The following is a 16,419-nucleotide window of genomic DNA, read 5'->3' as shown; positions in this document are numbered from 1 at the left end:
ACAGTAGTCGAGTCCAGTCACAAGTCCTTTTATAAGTGTTTCAAGGAGTCCAGTCACAAGTCCTTTTATAAGAGTTTCAATGAGTCCAGTCACGAGTAATTTGATGAATTACTGCAAAGGAATACTTTTGTCACAGTTTACTTCAATAACTTGTGCCACTTGACACAGCCCTTTACGTCACTTTCATGTCAATAAATGTACATGTATATGCATCACAAGAGTCAGCAGTTCTGTTATATTGTCCCATAAATGCAGAGCGACAAAAGCTGCGTCAAACTGCAAGTTCAGAAAATCTGAAAACGACAGTTTTAGTATGTATGTTTTGGATTTTGCCAGGATGTAGACACTTAGAACTAACAGGGTTCATAGAGGACATTAAATTCCTTAAAAATCTTTAGATTTTATCTTGGTCATGAAGTTCCTGGAAAAGTCATGAAATGTTCGTAGAAAGGTGAATCAAGTCATTGATTTTTCATCTTTTACATCTTCTATTTTATAATTGTGTTGCGTTTTTCAAGACATGTTTAGATATTTTGCATTAAGCGCGCCGATCTGCGAATCGCAGAGAGTTTTTACTGTTATGTCAAAGCTCCACAATGTCACGTCAAAGAAGCGTGATCTAATCACAATCGAGCATCTTGCCAGCATAGTAGAATTGCACATAATGATTATGGAAGTCATTAAAAAGTCTTTGAATTTTGGGGGGTCTTGACACATTGAACCCTGACTGATGTTCATGTAAACATGTTTATTTGATACCCGCTGTCCAAGGTTTTTAACCCCTTCACAGCGGGATTATTTTGACTGCGACTGCTGGGCTGTGATAAGCCCTGAATGGAGGGCTTTGTCCAGCAGCAGGCCCCATTGAACCAGCAGCTGCATGGTGAATAGACTGTATGTGTGGTATGCACTAATACTCACACATCGATGCGATAGAAGCAGTCCTCCGTAGCGAAGGGTTAAAAGATGTGTAAAATTGCACCTGAATTGATTTCCAGGTTTGGGTGGGAACGGTTGCCGTGGGAACCAATGGAGGATCACTGAATGCCAGCTACAAGAATGCAGAGGTAACAAACTGTGCATCACTGCACTGATAATGTGTTGAGCAGAGGGTTCAACATGAATCTGTGTTGTGGTTTAACGGATGAACACTTAATGATGAATTCTGTCTATCTTCACTGGCTTTATTTACAATTTTCATTGTAATAGGACATGAACTGGTTCCATATGACAGTGAATGTGGTCATTCATGGGTTTCTGGTCCCTTTTTTTTTCAGAAAAGTCGAGTTTAAGGGCACCACAAGTATTATTTGTCAGCTTTTGGGTTGAAAACTTCAAAACCATTTTAATGAAAATAAAGACTTCATCTTAGAAGACATGAGAGAACAACCAACCAAAGATTTACTAAACCTTCAAAATTTCAAAGTTTCCACTCATGAAGGAAAAGATTCGTAACTTGAATGGTACCTGGAATACTTTTAAGAATACGTGTTTAATGCCTCATAGCAATTTTGCCTCTACAAACTTCACAGATGCTATTTCTCCTTAGAAGAAAAAACACGTTAGACAGTTTGAAAGTTTTGCTCTGGTCTAGAACCAGTTCCAAAGTACTTACTAGAGTCAAATCTCATTTCTTGAGTGATTATACACAAAAGTATTACCAAAAAAAAATTAACATAAGGATGGTGGAATTGTTCACTTGTTGTGCATGAATGTGCTGTGCTTGGAGACGTTTGATTGAGAACTGAAGGTAGAGGTTGGTATTACTGTTATCATTTATTTCCGTACGATCTTTCAGACGTACAGCTTCCAGGATGAGATTGGTCTGTTGCTCCTTCAAGTTTGTCAAGTGATTCCTTACGGTGTCTTGTGTTTCCTTCCCTCCTACGGAATGTTGAACAAGCTGTCGCAAAGATGGAAGGTGTGTATCAAAACTTGTGATCTTTGTCTAACCATGAGAGAGTCCTGCGACCTGGGCTGAGATCCCATCGGGGTTGGCGTGCCTTCATGTTTTTGTGGAGCGATGTCGCAAGCACATTTGACATGTAAAATTTTCACCTACTGCTGTTGCAAAATGTCAAATTTGCAATGAGCACTACTGCAGAAATCCCAGTGTTTTCAGGACAGGGGAACAATTGTTGATTTACAGTGTGCAGTGAGAAAAAAATTAACTTCCAAAAACTTCATCTGATTAGGCTGAAACTTGACACATTTATTAGGACCAGGGTAGATATGTCGAGATTGATGCAGAGTTTTCACTAATATCTCTCCGTGTGTGGAGAACTGAAGGAGCCAGACTTCCTCATACAGTGGCCTGAGGACTTGTTCCATGGCAATATCGAACACCTTGAGTTTACAGGAAGATTGCCTTTGTTACATCACTCCAAACTGTTGTCGCCAGTAAGCCGGCATGGGTCCTCCTGTTGCTTGCTGTCTGGGTGCAACAGACAAACAGGTGTTAAGAGTTTCAGCACTGTTCATTTTGTTCCAATTTAGAACACAGGTCTCTGGGACCAACTTGGACAGGTCAAGGTGGTGATGTCAGAGGCAAGGGGGGCGGACAAGGTCAACTTTGACGAGCACCTGAGGGAGTTCTATGAGGTCATCAAGGATTGTGAAAAAACCGGTAAACACTTTTTTATTGTTCGATCCCCTACAAGAATTTCATGGTACTGCTTTTACCCTAATTCCCAAGGCTGCTTGGAACAATTTTGATTGCTAGTGAATGATTCATTGAGGTTTGAATAGACGACCAAAAAGTTTGCCAACGTCAGCAGGGAAAACTGTGCTACCTTGAATGCATGTTTTGTGGTGTGGACGTGCTAATGCATATTGTTGCACAGAGATTTTTGTTGCTGTGTAAGTACTCTAAGCAAATCTCTAAAGATGTACGTTGTATCAAGCAGAAGTCAGTTTAAAAGTATGGGTTTTGCCCTTGAACTCACATATATTTATAACTCTGTGCTCAGTGTTGTCCGAGAGCCTGCGGAAAAATTTCCTATTAAGCCCACTCAGATTGGACTTGAACCCACAATCTTCTGCCTATACTTGTTAACCACAAAGCCGGTCCAAGTTAGATGTGGATGCGTACACTACAGCAACATGCTATGTCCACACAGTGAAGCGTGCCCGAATAAAGCCATACACACGTTGTGTATGGGGCTTTTCCTGTACGGGTTCGTCTTCTTCGTGGCAGATTTGGCAGAATTTGTCTGATTTTGTCTTTGTTTTTGTCAGATTTTGCCGATTTTGTCATGATTTGTACAGCGCAGGCCATGTAATCAGCTGGTCTAATTATTATTAGGCCTAACACAGCGAATAAACATTCCGTTACAGTTTTAAAAAGTCCATGTGGGAATGCGTAATAGCTTGACACGAAAGAATGTTGCGGTATTCCGCGTACCCGCGGAAGAAAATGCCCAATGAGAACACGGCTTTAACCGGAATTGTTAGTGTTTAGTTTCTCCATTTTCAGAACTTTGGACATACCGCACATTTTGTTCAGTGCTTCACAATGCTCATGCTTAGAATATGCGAAACTAACACTTACTACCAAGTGTTGCATTAGTGCTTTTATGTTTATGAATGAAATTTAACTGAACATTTCTTTCCATATTGAAAATAACATAATTTTTACACAGACCATGGAAGCCGATGTAAATGTTGGTTGATCAGCCCAAAGTGACTTTTAGTTGAATCTTAAACTGCAGAGTAAGTTTTAGCAAGGACAAAAGCGGAGGATTTAATAATCTGAATGAAAGACGGTTTCACGTTTAATCCCTGTTCACAAATTCTTTGCCTTAGATATTGAGAACCAGTCTGTGACAGGGGCTGTGTTTCTGGCCGTCTGCCGGGGTAAAGTCAGTGAAGGGATGGACTTTGCTGACAACAATGCCCGAGCTGTCATGACTGTGAGTACAGACAAATCCAGCAACATCTTACTGGACATATATTCACGGCCCCCTTTAATGGCGGAAAGCGGCGTTGGGTTTTGCACACAGTGACTCGGAAGAGTGGCTAGATTCGTCTGTAAAGTGAACGCTGTGTATAAGAGATCATCTCAAATTCTGTTTAAAATTTGTGTTCCTTATCAAACACTCTTTTCGAAGATGAACATGTTTCTAATTGCAGACTTTTGAAATGGTTCATAGTGGCACCAGACACACTGGTCCCACATGGCCAATCCGATGTTGTTTGCAACATTTAGAGCATGGGGCATTGCGCTGTCAGCTGGAATGGAACCATTGGAATTCATTTGCTCTCTAATAGGCAGAAATCCAAGGCCATTTCTGTATTAACTTAAAAAAAGCTTGTTGCAAAATGAAAGGGCATCGTGCAAGAAACAAAGCCCCAAGCATCCCAGGCTTTGAAGACACTTCCAGAATGGTCCGAGACTTGGATGTGATGTGATTTGAAACTTCTGACAAGAAATGTGCCACGGTACTCCTCCACATCATTGCACATAAACTTGCACCCAGCTAAGAAAAGTTTCACTTTGACCGCTAGATCGGCATTCCATTCCCAAGCATCAAAGACACACAAGTGGAACTGAAGCGTCAGTATAATGACCAGTATTCGACCTCTCGGGGCTTGCTGACCGGCAGCGAGTGGTACGAGATTCAGGCCTACAGGGCCATCAACCAGGCACTGGGCCGTTGCATCAGACACAAGTAAGACTGTTCAAGTAATGTCTGTCTGTTTGTCCGTCTGCTTGTCTGTGTGCTGGTCAGTGGTATTAGATCGATGAAGTGTTGACCAGAGGAGCAGGCAAAAATAAGATTCTCTCAGTAGTCAGTTATTCCAGGACCTGGGCTTACAGTGCAGTCGGCTGACTTTGTAACTCAAGTCTGAACTCAGCTATGAGCTAAGTGGGCCGAACCCAGCCTGTTCAACTCTGGTCTCACTCACAAACTTGTCCACATTTGACCCAGGTCTGAACCTTTTGGCCTCAGAATGTTACCCGGTTTGCTCACACCCAGCCCTTGTTAATCATAAGTGGTACTCAAGCTCTGCAGAACTTGTGTGACTCACACTTTGATTGCAGATGTAACTTGCAATTAGATTCAATCCTGTGTTTCAAGCAATATTCATAAAAATGTAAAAGATCCTTAAAACTTCATTTGAAAAACCCAAGGCTCTGACCATAAAGTTCCAAATTGGTTTCACTCAACCTCTTATGTTGGAACAATAGAGTTTCATTTTCTTGAATGTCACTGACTGATTTCAAATGTTGTTACAGTTTCGTCTCAATGTGAGCAGGAGAAGTGAAAAGAAACCAACTCTTCATTCCTCATTGATGTTCTTTTTTTCCCAGGAGAGATTGGGGTGCGTTAATTCTGGTTGATGATCGGTTTGGTAGAAATCCCAAGAAGTACATCACAGGTAGAAGTCAGGTTTGAATATGATTGGAATGGCATGGGATAGCAATTTGACAGCAGATGATAAAAAAACTAACGAGTGTCAGGCCGGAGGAGCCCCTTTTTTTTCTGTGGAGAATTTTCCCTTATTTCTTAAATGTCAAAATGTTCAATTTCAAACAAAATACTGGCAAATTAGAAACCAAGCAGGCTTTGTGTTATTAGTATTTTTTTTCATTTTGGGATGTGTGCAACTCCAGCAATTTTCCCAACTTTCCACTTTATGTTTGGAAGAAGTTCTTTACCTGGAGAGGAAGGATCGACTATCACTTTGAAAAAAGATACACATTGGCCTTCAAAGTTTCAAGTTAAATTAACTTCGGGAACTGGAAACTGGTTTTTTTGCCCTTGCAAGATTAGTTTTGTTGTAATGCTTCTAAACATGATGTCAAATTATTCCATCTTGGGAACTTTAATTTTTTTTTCCCAGGCCTGTCCAAGTGGGTAAGAGGCAAGGTTGTGCACCACACCCATGCCAGAGGTGCCGTGGTGTCCCTCAAGGAGTTTGCGAAAGCCAGACAACTGAGTCCCTGTCCCCAGTTGCCAAGGTAACCACAGAGAAGCTTTGTTACAAAATCCTTCTCGACTTTAGATCATTAGCGTCGACCACTAGTTGATAGTTAGGAATCCTGTGATTAACCTGTACTCGCTTAATGTAGCTTGAAGGCACATCTAATTTTCTTTTGTGGGGGGAGAGCTACAATTTGATGGAATGCATTGGCACACTATAGAATAACCGTAGTCAGTAGTGCCAGTCTAATATACACCCTTACTCCGTGTGGTTTTGAATGGATTACAGATGGATTGTGCTTTGCACGATTACTTCACTCTAAAGATCTTTTCTTCTAAAGTAACATGTACTTCAAAGACGCATTCTTGTCTTACTGGTTTGCTTACTAATGCTGTCATAGGCACTGACCCCATAAAGTCACTTTAGTCAATGTTGACTCCATGGGCTTCGTGCAGGTTCCTTCAAAGACTGTGAAGGGTATGGTGCCAGAACCAATATGGTGCGGCAAGTTCGTACCCAAGGAAACGAGATTGCATTTTAGTACACTGCAGTCGCCGGGTGGCACTATTTGAAAAAATGTTAAAGATCGCCCGTGATACAGCGTCTTTAAATCGATATTTGCAAACTTAGCTCAGTGTTTGTGTGATCAAGATATGTGTTTGACCATTTTGTGTTCCGGCAAAAGGTTATGGATTTGACATGGATTTGTCCCTTGTTCTTGCAGTTTGTCCCTCTGTGCATCACCGTCTCCCAGCCAGTCCATTAGTGCCGTGGTCACCCCCATCAGCCAAGAGCCCCCTGCTGTTCCTCTGACCCCAGCCCCACCAACCCCAACCCCTGCTCAGCCCCTCGACCATGGTGACAACGGGACGAGCAATGTGCTGAAAGTTATGGCGCTCCATGCTGAGCAGAGCCAGAATCTTACTACACCTAATTTGGCAACACCCAATTTAGCCACGCCCAATCTGGCCACACCCACCCCTATGAAATTCTTCAGCTCTGCAGCCACACCCAGCACACCGTTTGCCTTCGGTAGTGGGACCCTAGCCACAGAAATGCCAAACCCAACCTTAACCTCCATGTCATCTAGTGCCTTTCTCCCGACACAGGGTGTTAACACCAGTCAGAAGTTGGTACCCAGCTCTCAGTACTTAACTGGTCCCAATAACACAGTGATAACCCTTCAACATTCTCCTGCTGTTACTCCCACACCTCTTCAGGGTCAGTTGGTGGAAGATGTGGATAAATCAGGCAAGAAGGTGATCGAACATCTGCTAAATCAAATGCCAGTCAGCAACCTCTTGCAGAAAGCCCCCCCTGTTACGATAGTGGTATCTTCTACGGCTAGTGCTGTATTTACACCCTCGGTTGCCTCCACTTTGGCAACGAAGGGAGACATTCCAACCAAAAGCAATCAAGCTGAGAGGTTGGGCTCAAGGCGCTTCACGATACCTCTCCCAGGTGATGACTCGGTGAAGGAAAATATCAGGGACTTTGAGAACTGCAACAAATCAAATCAAGAAAACCTCATAGCACCGAGTTTGCAATCTGAAAATGTTCCCTTGCAAAATGAGGAGAGATGTTTTTCCCCGGAAAGTGTAGTTCCGCATGGGGTCACCGATGTCAGGACTCCGAGAGGAAGGCTAGACTTTGGAGAAGGCGTCAGTGATTTGCCTAGTGGTAGAGGGGTAGACAATGAGGAGGTAGATCCTTCTAAGGTTGTCAGCCCTACGGAAGATCAGCCTTGTCACATGGAACCATCCTCAGCAGATCCTGTCCATCAAATGGAAGCCTATCGCGAAGAGTACGATGCTACCCCCTTGCTCTTTGATTCGGACGATGATTGTGTGGAAGAAAAGTCACCCTGCCCAAAGGTCACCAATAGAGGGCCCCAAAATGTGCACTCTGGGTCAGCAAAGGGAGAGCATGAGACAGATTTCAAAGAGAACAGTGATGACTTCAGTGCCACTCAACCACTTAAACAAGACATTCAGATGGCGAACCAAAAATCCTTGGATGCAAATTTGCCAACTCCATATTCCAAGGTTATTGCCAATTGTAGTCACAATTCATCAAAAAAGGAAGATGTAAGTGTTAACACTCGGCAGAGGGACCTCAAGGGGGGTGGAACCAGGTCGCGGGGTCAGATGTCACTGAGACGTTCATCAAGGAGGAGAAAGAGGAGCCAAGAGGCTCAGTCACAAGTTGATGAGGCTGGCCCTGGCGGGAGAGATTTCCTGGATGACATAACCCCTGCTGGGCGGACTCAGGTGAGGAAAGGAAAAATCATCTATTCATTCCATTTCACACGAAAACTGCAGGTTGAACAAACATTGTCTTAGGGCCAAGTGTTACAAGATGTGTCCCTGTGCCACTGTTGCTCGTCGGTCATCTTTTGGTATCTTTGGCATGACATGACTAAAGATACCCCCCCCACCCTTCCTCTTGATGAGATGCCAATCCATTACATGTACGTCCCTAGCTGATGGTAGTATCCACTTATATTTATGGCTGGAGAGAGGCAAGTGTGGGCAAAGTCACATGTAGCTTCATGGAGTACACAACATGAAGGCCTGCAGCTTCATTCCAACCCCTTACCCTCTGACCCAACCGATCTCTTTAATCCTGTGATTAAACCCCGACATCATGCCAAATTCCTCCTGATAGCTACAAGCCATGTTGATGAAAAATCGTAATCATGACGACACGAAGAAAATCATTATTACCTCTGTATGTCGTTGCTTACGCGATTTCAACTTTGTTGGGATTTCCTCCTTTCCAACCGAATGTAGCTCAAAGTAGCACAGATACCAGTGAACATGAGTAGTCTGGTTTACAGTCAATGCATTGTGATCTGGACTGTGGTGTGGGAACTAGACAATAATATCACAATGTGATATACACAAGGATGAATGTAATATGCACGTTTATCACCCGGTCTCATGATTTCTCTGGGATATTGAAAATACAGATTGAAAATACACTATTCAAGAGGCATGACAAAAAGTGTACCTGTATCTTCGATCTGATATACAATCACTTGACTCGTTATAAAACGCTCATAATTGGGGGATAGGAAAATGGGTGCCTTTCGATAGTCTCTCTTCGTTAGAGGGCTCACTCTCTGTGCACCATTATCTCGTCAGACCCAGGCTGTGACTCCTGGCAGGTCACATCCTCAGCCTGGGTCCCACCAACATCTGCTTGGCCGCTCATGTGTAAAAGGGGAGGATAAAAAAACCCCAGCGTTTTGTCTGCCATCTTTTTTATTTTATTTTTAATTGTTCTTGCCTCCCGTCAAACTGCGCGGTGCCATTTGTTCATGTGCCACAGTGTGTGACATTCTATTGTGCATTTAGCCTTCTCTAATTTAATGACAACAATTATTATGCACAAAAAACCCTGGCATATTCGTAATTGTCAACAATATGGTTTTCTCTGTCCGTCCACATGTCTTTTTATTTTCCGCATTCTATCTTATCGGGGGAGGGGATGATAGCCTTTGGGGGGAGACATGTAATTCAAGATGAAGCAGAAATCCATTTGGTCTTTCAACTTTTTCAGTTGCACCAATTTGTCATTTCCAAATTGCCTAGATTGATAGTTTGTTGGGATGAGCAGAATAGTTGCAGGACAACTATGCAGGACAAGTTACTGACTTGGGAGGTTAAACAGGCCACTTACACAACCTCAATTGGTCCTGCGTCTGTCAGCAGCTGTGGCAGGTTAGGTCTTGATAATCTGTTGGTCGTCCCAAAAAACCACTGGACTTCAGAGTCCTAGTCAACTGTTTTTCCAAGTATCAAGTTCACTGCCAGATATTCAGATGGTATGTTGTGTTGACAACTGCATTTCAAACTCTGGACAGTAGATTTTTACTAAGAAGGAAAAGAAAAACATCGGATAATGAGAATCTTGCGTACAGACTGGGCCATCAAGAGAAAAGTTTGCTGAAAGTATTCACTGCTGTTTTGTTTTTTTTCTTTGAAATTTGTAATAGGTTTTTGTTTCTTGTACTTCCGTATCCCTTTTTAAAAACCAAATCTGCCACCCAGTCTTTGCAAATACACAGCCCGAATTCTTACGCTCATGTCCCAAGAGATAAACAACAACAACCTGATGTTCTGGGAAAGTAAGGAAAAGCAAGCACTGTGTGATGGCATTGCTCATGTAAACAATGTTTTCACGACTGTTGCGCGGTCTGTTATTTTCAAGCTCATGCCAGAAGCTCACGCACCTGTAGAGTCTCTACAATAATGCTAATGTATCAATAACATTCATGTAGATTCTTATTCCAGCCACGTGACAACTCACTGTTGTGCCGTCCTGTTGTGATCAAGGATACATCATGAATGGATCTATCCCCACAATAATGCAGGTTTTGAACTATTGATAATCACGATTCAATCTCGGAGTCAAGCCATAGGACTTGAAACTCGACGTGACACACCTGACTGACGGCTACCTTGGATTAAAGGCTGAGTACATGTATGTTCAGTGCATATTTGGTGCAACATGGGTACCTATCAGCCAAGGAAGATGATATATCGTATAGCAATGAGGAAGATGTGAGGGTACATGTATATTTAGCCATTTCTTGCAATTGTTGTTCACTGTGTACCAGTATGCCACCAGATTTTTATAGGATTTTTTTTACATTGGGTTTTCTACCCACCGTTGAGATATGTTTATTAATACCGTGCATTCCATGTTGCCTGAGGGTTGTGAAAAAATCCGCCGGCTTACTTGAATGGGACTCAAACTCGATCTGCTGCTTATTAGTGGAAGCACCTTATCACTCGAGTTGACCATCAAGCTTGCCAAGGTCAGCTGGCCGGTTGAGTCAGATGAGCAGTGGGCACCATAGGAAGCATTTTGTAAGCTCTACTTTTCTTGGCGGCAGTACCCTGTTGCTCAGCTGACTTGAATCGGCCAGCCAGCCCCGGTAAGCTCAGTGGTCAAGTGGTACGACTTCAGCACTAATATTAAAGCAGAAGGTTGTGGGCTTTGAGTCCTAGGCAAGTAATCCTGTGGGTTTTTTCACAAGCCTCCGGGCCACACAGTGGTTTACAGTGTTTGTCAGTAAAAATCTGTTACAAGCGAGACATGTCGTCTAAAAAAGTCACCAAAATCTGATATCTTTTGTTGTCCTCTGTACATTGCTTTTGGTTTTCAGATTCTTCAGTTTTAAGCATGAGCGGTTGCTGTGAGATTGACCAATCAGCATGGTTGATTGATCTACATTGTAATTTTGAATACAAGTCCCCTATTTACAGTTTTGTTATCACACCTGTTGGTGTTCTTGAAAGAACGTTTAGAAATTATGCATTGTGTCCTTGAACCTTCTTGTACTTTTCAGAGAATTTTGAGGTTACTGACGATCATGCCTGAAGTTTGATTCTCTATATTTGTCGGTACAGTTCGGGTCATGATACACGTGAGAATTATAAGATAATTTGCGAAAAGAGGTGGTTGTTTGTTTCCTGCTATTGTTTAGAGTGCAGTTGGTGGTGCTGGACTGGTTTCTCTCTATGCTTCAGCAGGCAGTCTGGCGCCAGCGCGCTTGAGTAGTTTAATGATTGTTTTTGTGGGCACGCTGCCATGTGTGCACTTGCCACCACCAGACCGTGTTGCCCATTCGTAGGCTTCTCTTCTCCCCAACTGCTGCCGTGAGTGGATCTAATATAATGTCAGCCCAGTCACGTTGTTGTTTGTTTCAAAAAAGTCCAGAGTTGCATTTTGTTGTGACGATCACGGCTGAGTGGCCATACCCACCGGCAGATCTGATCTTGCCGGGGGAGAGAGAGAGGGAAATAGGCTAACTACTTCTCTTTCTAGCACTTTGGGTAAAAAAAAAGGCTGAAGACCATGCCATTCTATGTGAACTCTTTTACATGCGGAGAAAAGCTCTGTCATCCCACTTTTTGATAACATCTCACACAGTGTTATCTGTCTTGTGTGCCAATGAACATCAACTCTAACTTCAGTCAAGAACAAGCTATGCTTCCATAAGATCTGAATCACACACTGTGCGCCCTATCTCGCTGATCCACAGTAGTAACAGGATGTTGACAACTTTCTGTGTATGCAAGAGGTACAGATACTAGACAATGGTCAGTGAGAATGAACAAGGAAACACACCGGAAAAAGGTCTCTTTCCAGTTAGGGCTGCAAAAGAAGTAAGCATAGTGGATGTGATGAGTTGTTTCTCAACAGTGAAGAAGACAGTCACGTGTCACTCACAGGGGTGGCGCTGTTGACCAAATTTAGGAGGCACAGGGTTATGAAAAGTGGGGACACTGGAATGCAATTGTTGAAACCGATCCCGTTTCTGCCTGGTGAGACTGCTCGCATGCAGTGCTGAGTTTGTGGTGCCGGTCTTCCACGGCAGGCCAGTACGTAATGTCAACAGCTGCACCTACCCTCCTGCTCATTTTCAGTGTATGCGATTCATCTTTGTCTGGTACAGTGTACATTGTAGCTGTAATACGTCGGTGTAATCCATGAGCACATGATAGACACAATGCTTGGTAATTTTGCCACTTTAGCAAAATCACAGCTGTCCTGTACTTTGAACCCTGGAATTTCAGTGAACGAGTTGCAGTTAGTCTTTGAAGTTCATATTTTTGGTCATTCTGGCTGCCTAAATAGCACAAAAGAAATCACATGAACATTTGTGGAGCACTGTATGCGGCACAGCTTTGTTTGAGAAATTGGCAAACAATCATTTTAATGGTGTGTTGTTGAACTTGGCGTACAACATCCTCAAAGATTTCTTCCTGCTTACAACAAAATAAATTCCACTTAAAAACCAGACTGAAGGGTGGGTTCTATTCCTCCTCGGTAAGAAAAGGGCCATTCTGTGACCAGCAAAGTAAACATATTCCCGGAAAAAAAATTGCACAAAATCATGGAAAAGATGCACACACAAGTAATAAATGGGGTATTTGTACTTGGAACAACCAAAGCTGCTGTGCCGAAACTTCAATTTCCCCCCCCCCGCCCCCATTTTTGTGTATGTGTGTGTTGTTGAGGGTACCACTGACAAAAAGAATTCCCGCTCGTTGTACTTTTTGTTCCTCACTGACAAGTAAATACAGAAGAGGAGTTTCAAAGGCAGTTTCCGGTTCAAAGCTAGATGCACAGACCTTGGATAAATAGATTATGAAATTCGTTTTTAGCCCCAGAGCTTTTGTTGCGAGTCCAGTCGAGCGGAACTTTGAGACACAGATTGGACCACCATGCCTGAAATCTCTTGTTTAGGTTATCGGGGTTAATAATGTGTGTCATTTTGGAAAGGGAGGCGTCAGTAGTTAGGTTTATTGCTTATAGTTCCCTCTGTGTGTATTATGGTTGTTCTAGTTCTGTTTGCCACGTCATTTAGATTCCAGGTTAATGTGGTTTTGAGAATGCTGAAATAAGATTATTTGCCTCCATTTCCCGTGATTGACTCAGTTGTGGATCCAACTTTTTTTGTCGTCACCCCGTACGCAAGTGGGATGGGAGAGTCTAATTACTGCCCGTTCCTTCCCTTGTCCCTTACTGCTCAACCATGAAGCACTAGTGTCAGGCTTGATGAATGTGCCCAGACTACCAGCATGGAATATTCGTTTTGCATGGCATATGCTGTACTTTGAGGGGAAACTATCCGTAAATCTCACTTTGACAAGCAGAGAGTATTTTGGAGCAGAACATTCCACCTGCAATTTTTTGTCCCACTTTTTACGATTTGAGAAAAAAATGATTCAAATCAGGGAAAAGTCTGGGAACTTGAGTGGCCCAAAATAGAAACTGGTCTGTTCAATATATTTTATTGATGTCTGACACATCTGTATCAACAGTGAAGACTTGTCAAACTGGAAAAAAAGGTTGAAATAATTATTCTGGAGTTTTGAAAATTCATTGGGGAAAAAGTGGGGAAAGTAAAAGAAGTTTGTTCCCAGGAAATGCTGGAAACCCCATGTTAACTGCCAAAACACCTCAAGAGTTTGCAAGACAGTGCATTGCTTCCACTAATAAATCTTTCTAAAATATTTGCTAGATACTGAAGAGTTTTGCATGGAGAGGGCTGATGATATCTTAAAATGTGGCTGCCGCCAAACTTCAAAGTAAACCTATATGTTGATTTTTGTTTCTGGTGTAGGTGTGGCATGGATATATGGATTGCTTTTGCCATCACAGTTGATGCTTTTGCTAACCATGTAACCATTGTGAGCCGTCATTGCAAAGACAACAGAACAGTCAAAGTGGCCATTGTAAAGGTAGCCACAACATGATTTCCAAATGCGCTAGTTATGGCTATGTCTACACATGCATTGCCAATTTATATAAGGTTTCAGATTTCACACAGCTAGCAAGGTGCTGTTGTGCCTCACTTATATGCCATCAATCATCATGCATAAGGACCTGGATTCAAGACCCACTTTGTCATTTCTTTTCTATTTTTGTTTTCAATTGTTGATATCTTTTTTTAAATTAATCAAACCCTGTGTTTACCTTCTTCAGGCATTCCCCCCCTTTTTTGGGGGGGAGGGGTTGAGTTCATACCCCTGGAGGATATTTTTAAAACTGGAGACAGTCTGAGATCCATTCTTTATGGGCTCATCTAATTCATATGTCCAATACTGGAGATTAGTGCATATGAAATAGCAGTCATCTAAAATACCGAAACTAGAGCCACTGTGACAGGTTCATTTTCAAAAATGTAATGAAACTGTGGAAACATCGGATTGTTTGCAGATGTTACCAAATATTTAGTGAATATACACGTAACTCCTTCTTAAAGATGGAGATTGGAAATGTGAAACTCTACAGGCATACAACTTTTCCTTGGATCACCTAATTTCGTCATCTTTCACTCCACACCCATGCCATTGAAAAATGAAAAACACTGTACAAAATCTTGTAAAGGTTAGAATTTCCTCGTTTTTTTTTATCACAGTCCAAGTTGGATGCCAATAGGGCACAAGCCCCTCTTAGTCACAATTTCATGTGTGCAAACTGATAGTTATCAGTTCAAAAGAGCACTCCAAGATTTCTAATCAATTAACATGAAGGATTATACTCACCCCGCACCTAGTACGTCTTTGGAAATAATTTACTTTTAGCCTGTATACAGTTTTGTCAACTTTTTCAGTCTTCAACAGAAGGCAAAGGAACCATTGGTGTTTCACTGTTTTCCTTCTTGATGCTTCTTTTAGTTCTATCCCCACCCCCTTCATTCTCTTTTTCTAAAGGGTTAGTTCAACGACATTTCCCACAGGTTCCATAACCCTTAATGAGTGGGGTTGTTATTGACCACTTCACATGGGGGGGGCGGAGGAAAGTATACCCCCTTAAGAACTCGGATGCCCCATGCCTGATTTGTTTTTAACCTTTGTATGCATGTAAAGGGACTCCTTGTCAATACAAACATGAAGTTTCAACTCAGTTAGACATATGATGATGTTACAGTCATTGTAAGGTGAAAGCCCCACACACCCGTGCCAACCTGCATGCATTGAGCACAGCAGTGGAAAGTATTCATTTTGGTATGGTACATGTATGCTTGATTTTCACAAAATTGGTGTCAAAATGTCTGCAAAGAGTTACTAAAACACTGCTAAAAAAATTGGCCCATGAATAAATTCACTGTACCAATATCAGAAAAAAATGTCGGTGGGGGGTTGAATTCTGTCACACCCCCCTGTCCCCAGCATTTTTAGATTTAAGAAAGTCCACATTATGTCTGAAGCTTGTTCCAGTGATGCAAGTATAATCTAACCACACAGAACAACCCAAATTCTTCAATAAGACATTGTTATTAGACCTGCACAAGCCAGATAGGCCAGAGCTCCCACAGAGAACACCAGTATCAATGTGACTAATTCCAGACAAATATTTATCCAAACACTCCCCAAATCCATTTGTTTTACTGAGAGGCAAAGCCCTCTGATTTTATGATTTTTAATATTAATGTTTTCTTCTTTTTTTTTTGGTGGTAGGTATTAAAATCAGATACCATGAAATGAAAGATTATTCACCAAAATTAATGGTTGATTTTACAAGTATGGTAATTTTCTACTTTGATGTATGCTGGCAGCATCATTGTATAAGGTTACTCCTGTTCAGTGATTTTTTGTGGAACAAAGAAACAGCTATTTTGACCCGTCTTTCAGTTGTTTGAGAAACTTTATAATGTCTCCCACTAAAGTTCTAATTTGTAAGGACCACATTTCCCTCACTGAACTCTGAAAAGTTCATCAGAATATTGTTATTGATTTTTGTCTGTACTATTTTGTTGATGTTTAATTTTGTTTACATATGTTTGTGTGTTGGGGTTAACAATGAATATTTTAAGCAGTCCTCTGCATCTTGAAATTTCTTAGACTTTGGACCCAAACTTTGATTGGTTTAAATGTTTTTTTTAATAAACACATGAGAATAGGTAACGTTGGCTACCACTTAGTTAAGGAAAGATTCTGGTGACACCCATGGACAAAAAATCATTAT

General features: G+C 41.9%; 1 protein-coding gene across 5 annotated transcripts in view; it reads left to right on the top strand.

The window, feature by feature from the left end:
* LOC110983595 (Fanconi anemia group J protein homolog) overlaps nt 1-16,419 on the top strand; it is an 87,271-nt gene that overhangs the window by 19,457 nt on the left and 51,395 nt on the right. For all 5 annotated transcript variants that reach the window (XR_015426398.1, XR_015426400.1, XR_015426399.1 and 2 more), the window contains 8 exons: nt 999-1,067; nt 1,799-1,921; nt 2,497-2,626; nt 3,805-3,911; nt 4,507-4,670; nt 5,315-5,382; nt 5,848-5,965; nt 6,653-8,198. Coding sequence is in view for 2 of the 5 variants with exons in the window: in XM_087141026.1 (XP_086997152.1) it covers nt 999-1,067; nt 1,799-1,921; nt 2,497-2,626; nt 3,805-3,911; nt 4,507-4,670; nt 5,315-5,382; nt 5,848-5,965; nt 6,653-8,198 (2,325 nt within the window). In the remaining 3 variants the exon portion in view is untranslated. The remainder of the gene's footprint in view (nt 1-998; nt 1,068-1,798; nt 1,922-2,496; nt 2,627-3,804; nt 3,912-4,506; nt 4,671-5,314; nt 5,383-5,847; nt 5,966-6,652; nt 8,199-16,419) is intronic.

Source organism: Acanthaster planci, linkage group LG09 (genome assembly GCF_054643075.1).
Source record: "Acanthaster planci isolate LZ-2023a linkage group LG09, COTS_SCS, whole genome shotgun sequence".
NCBI lineage: Eukaryota > Metazoa > Echinodermata > Asteroidea > Valvatida > Acanthasteridae > Acanthaster > Acanthaster planci.
This window is presented reverse-complemented; position numbering and strand designations above follow the sequence as displayed.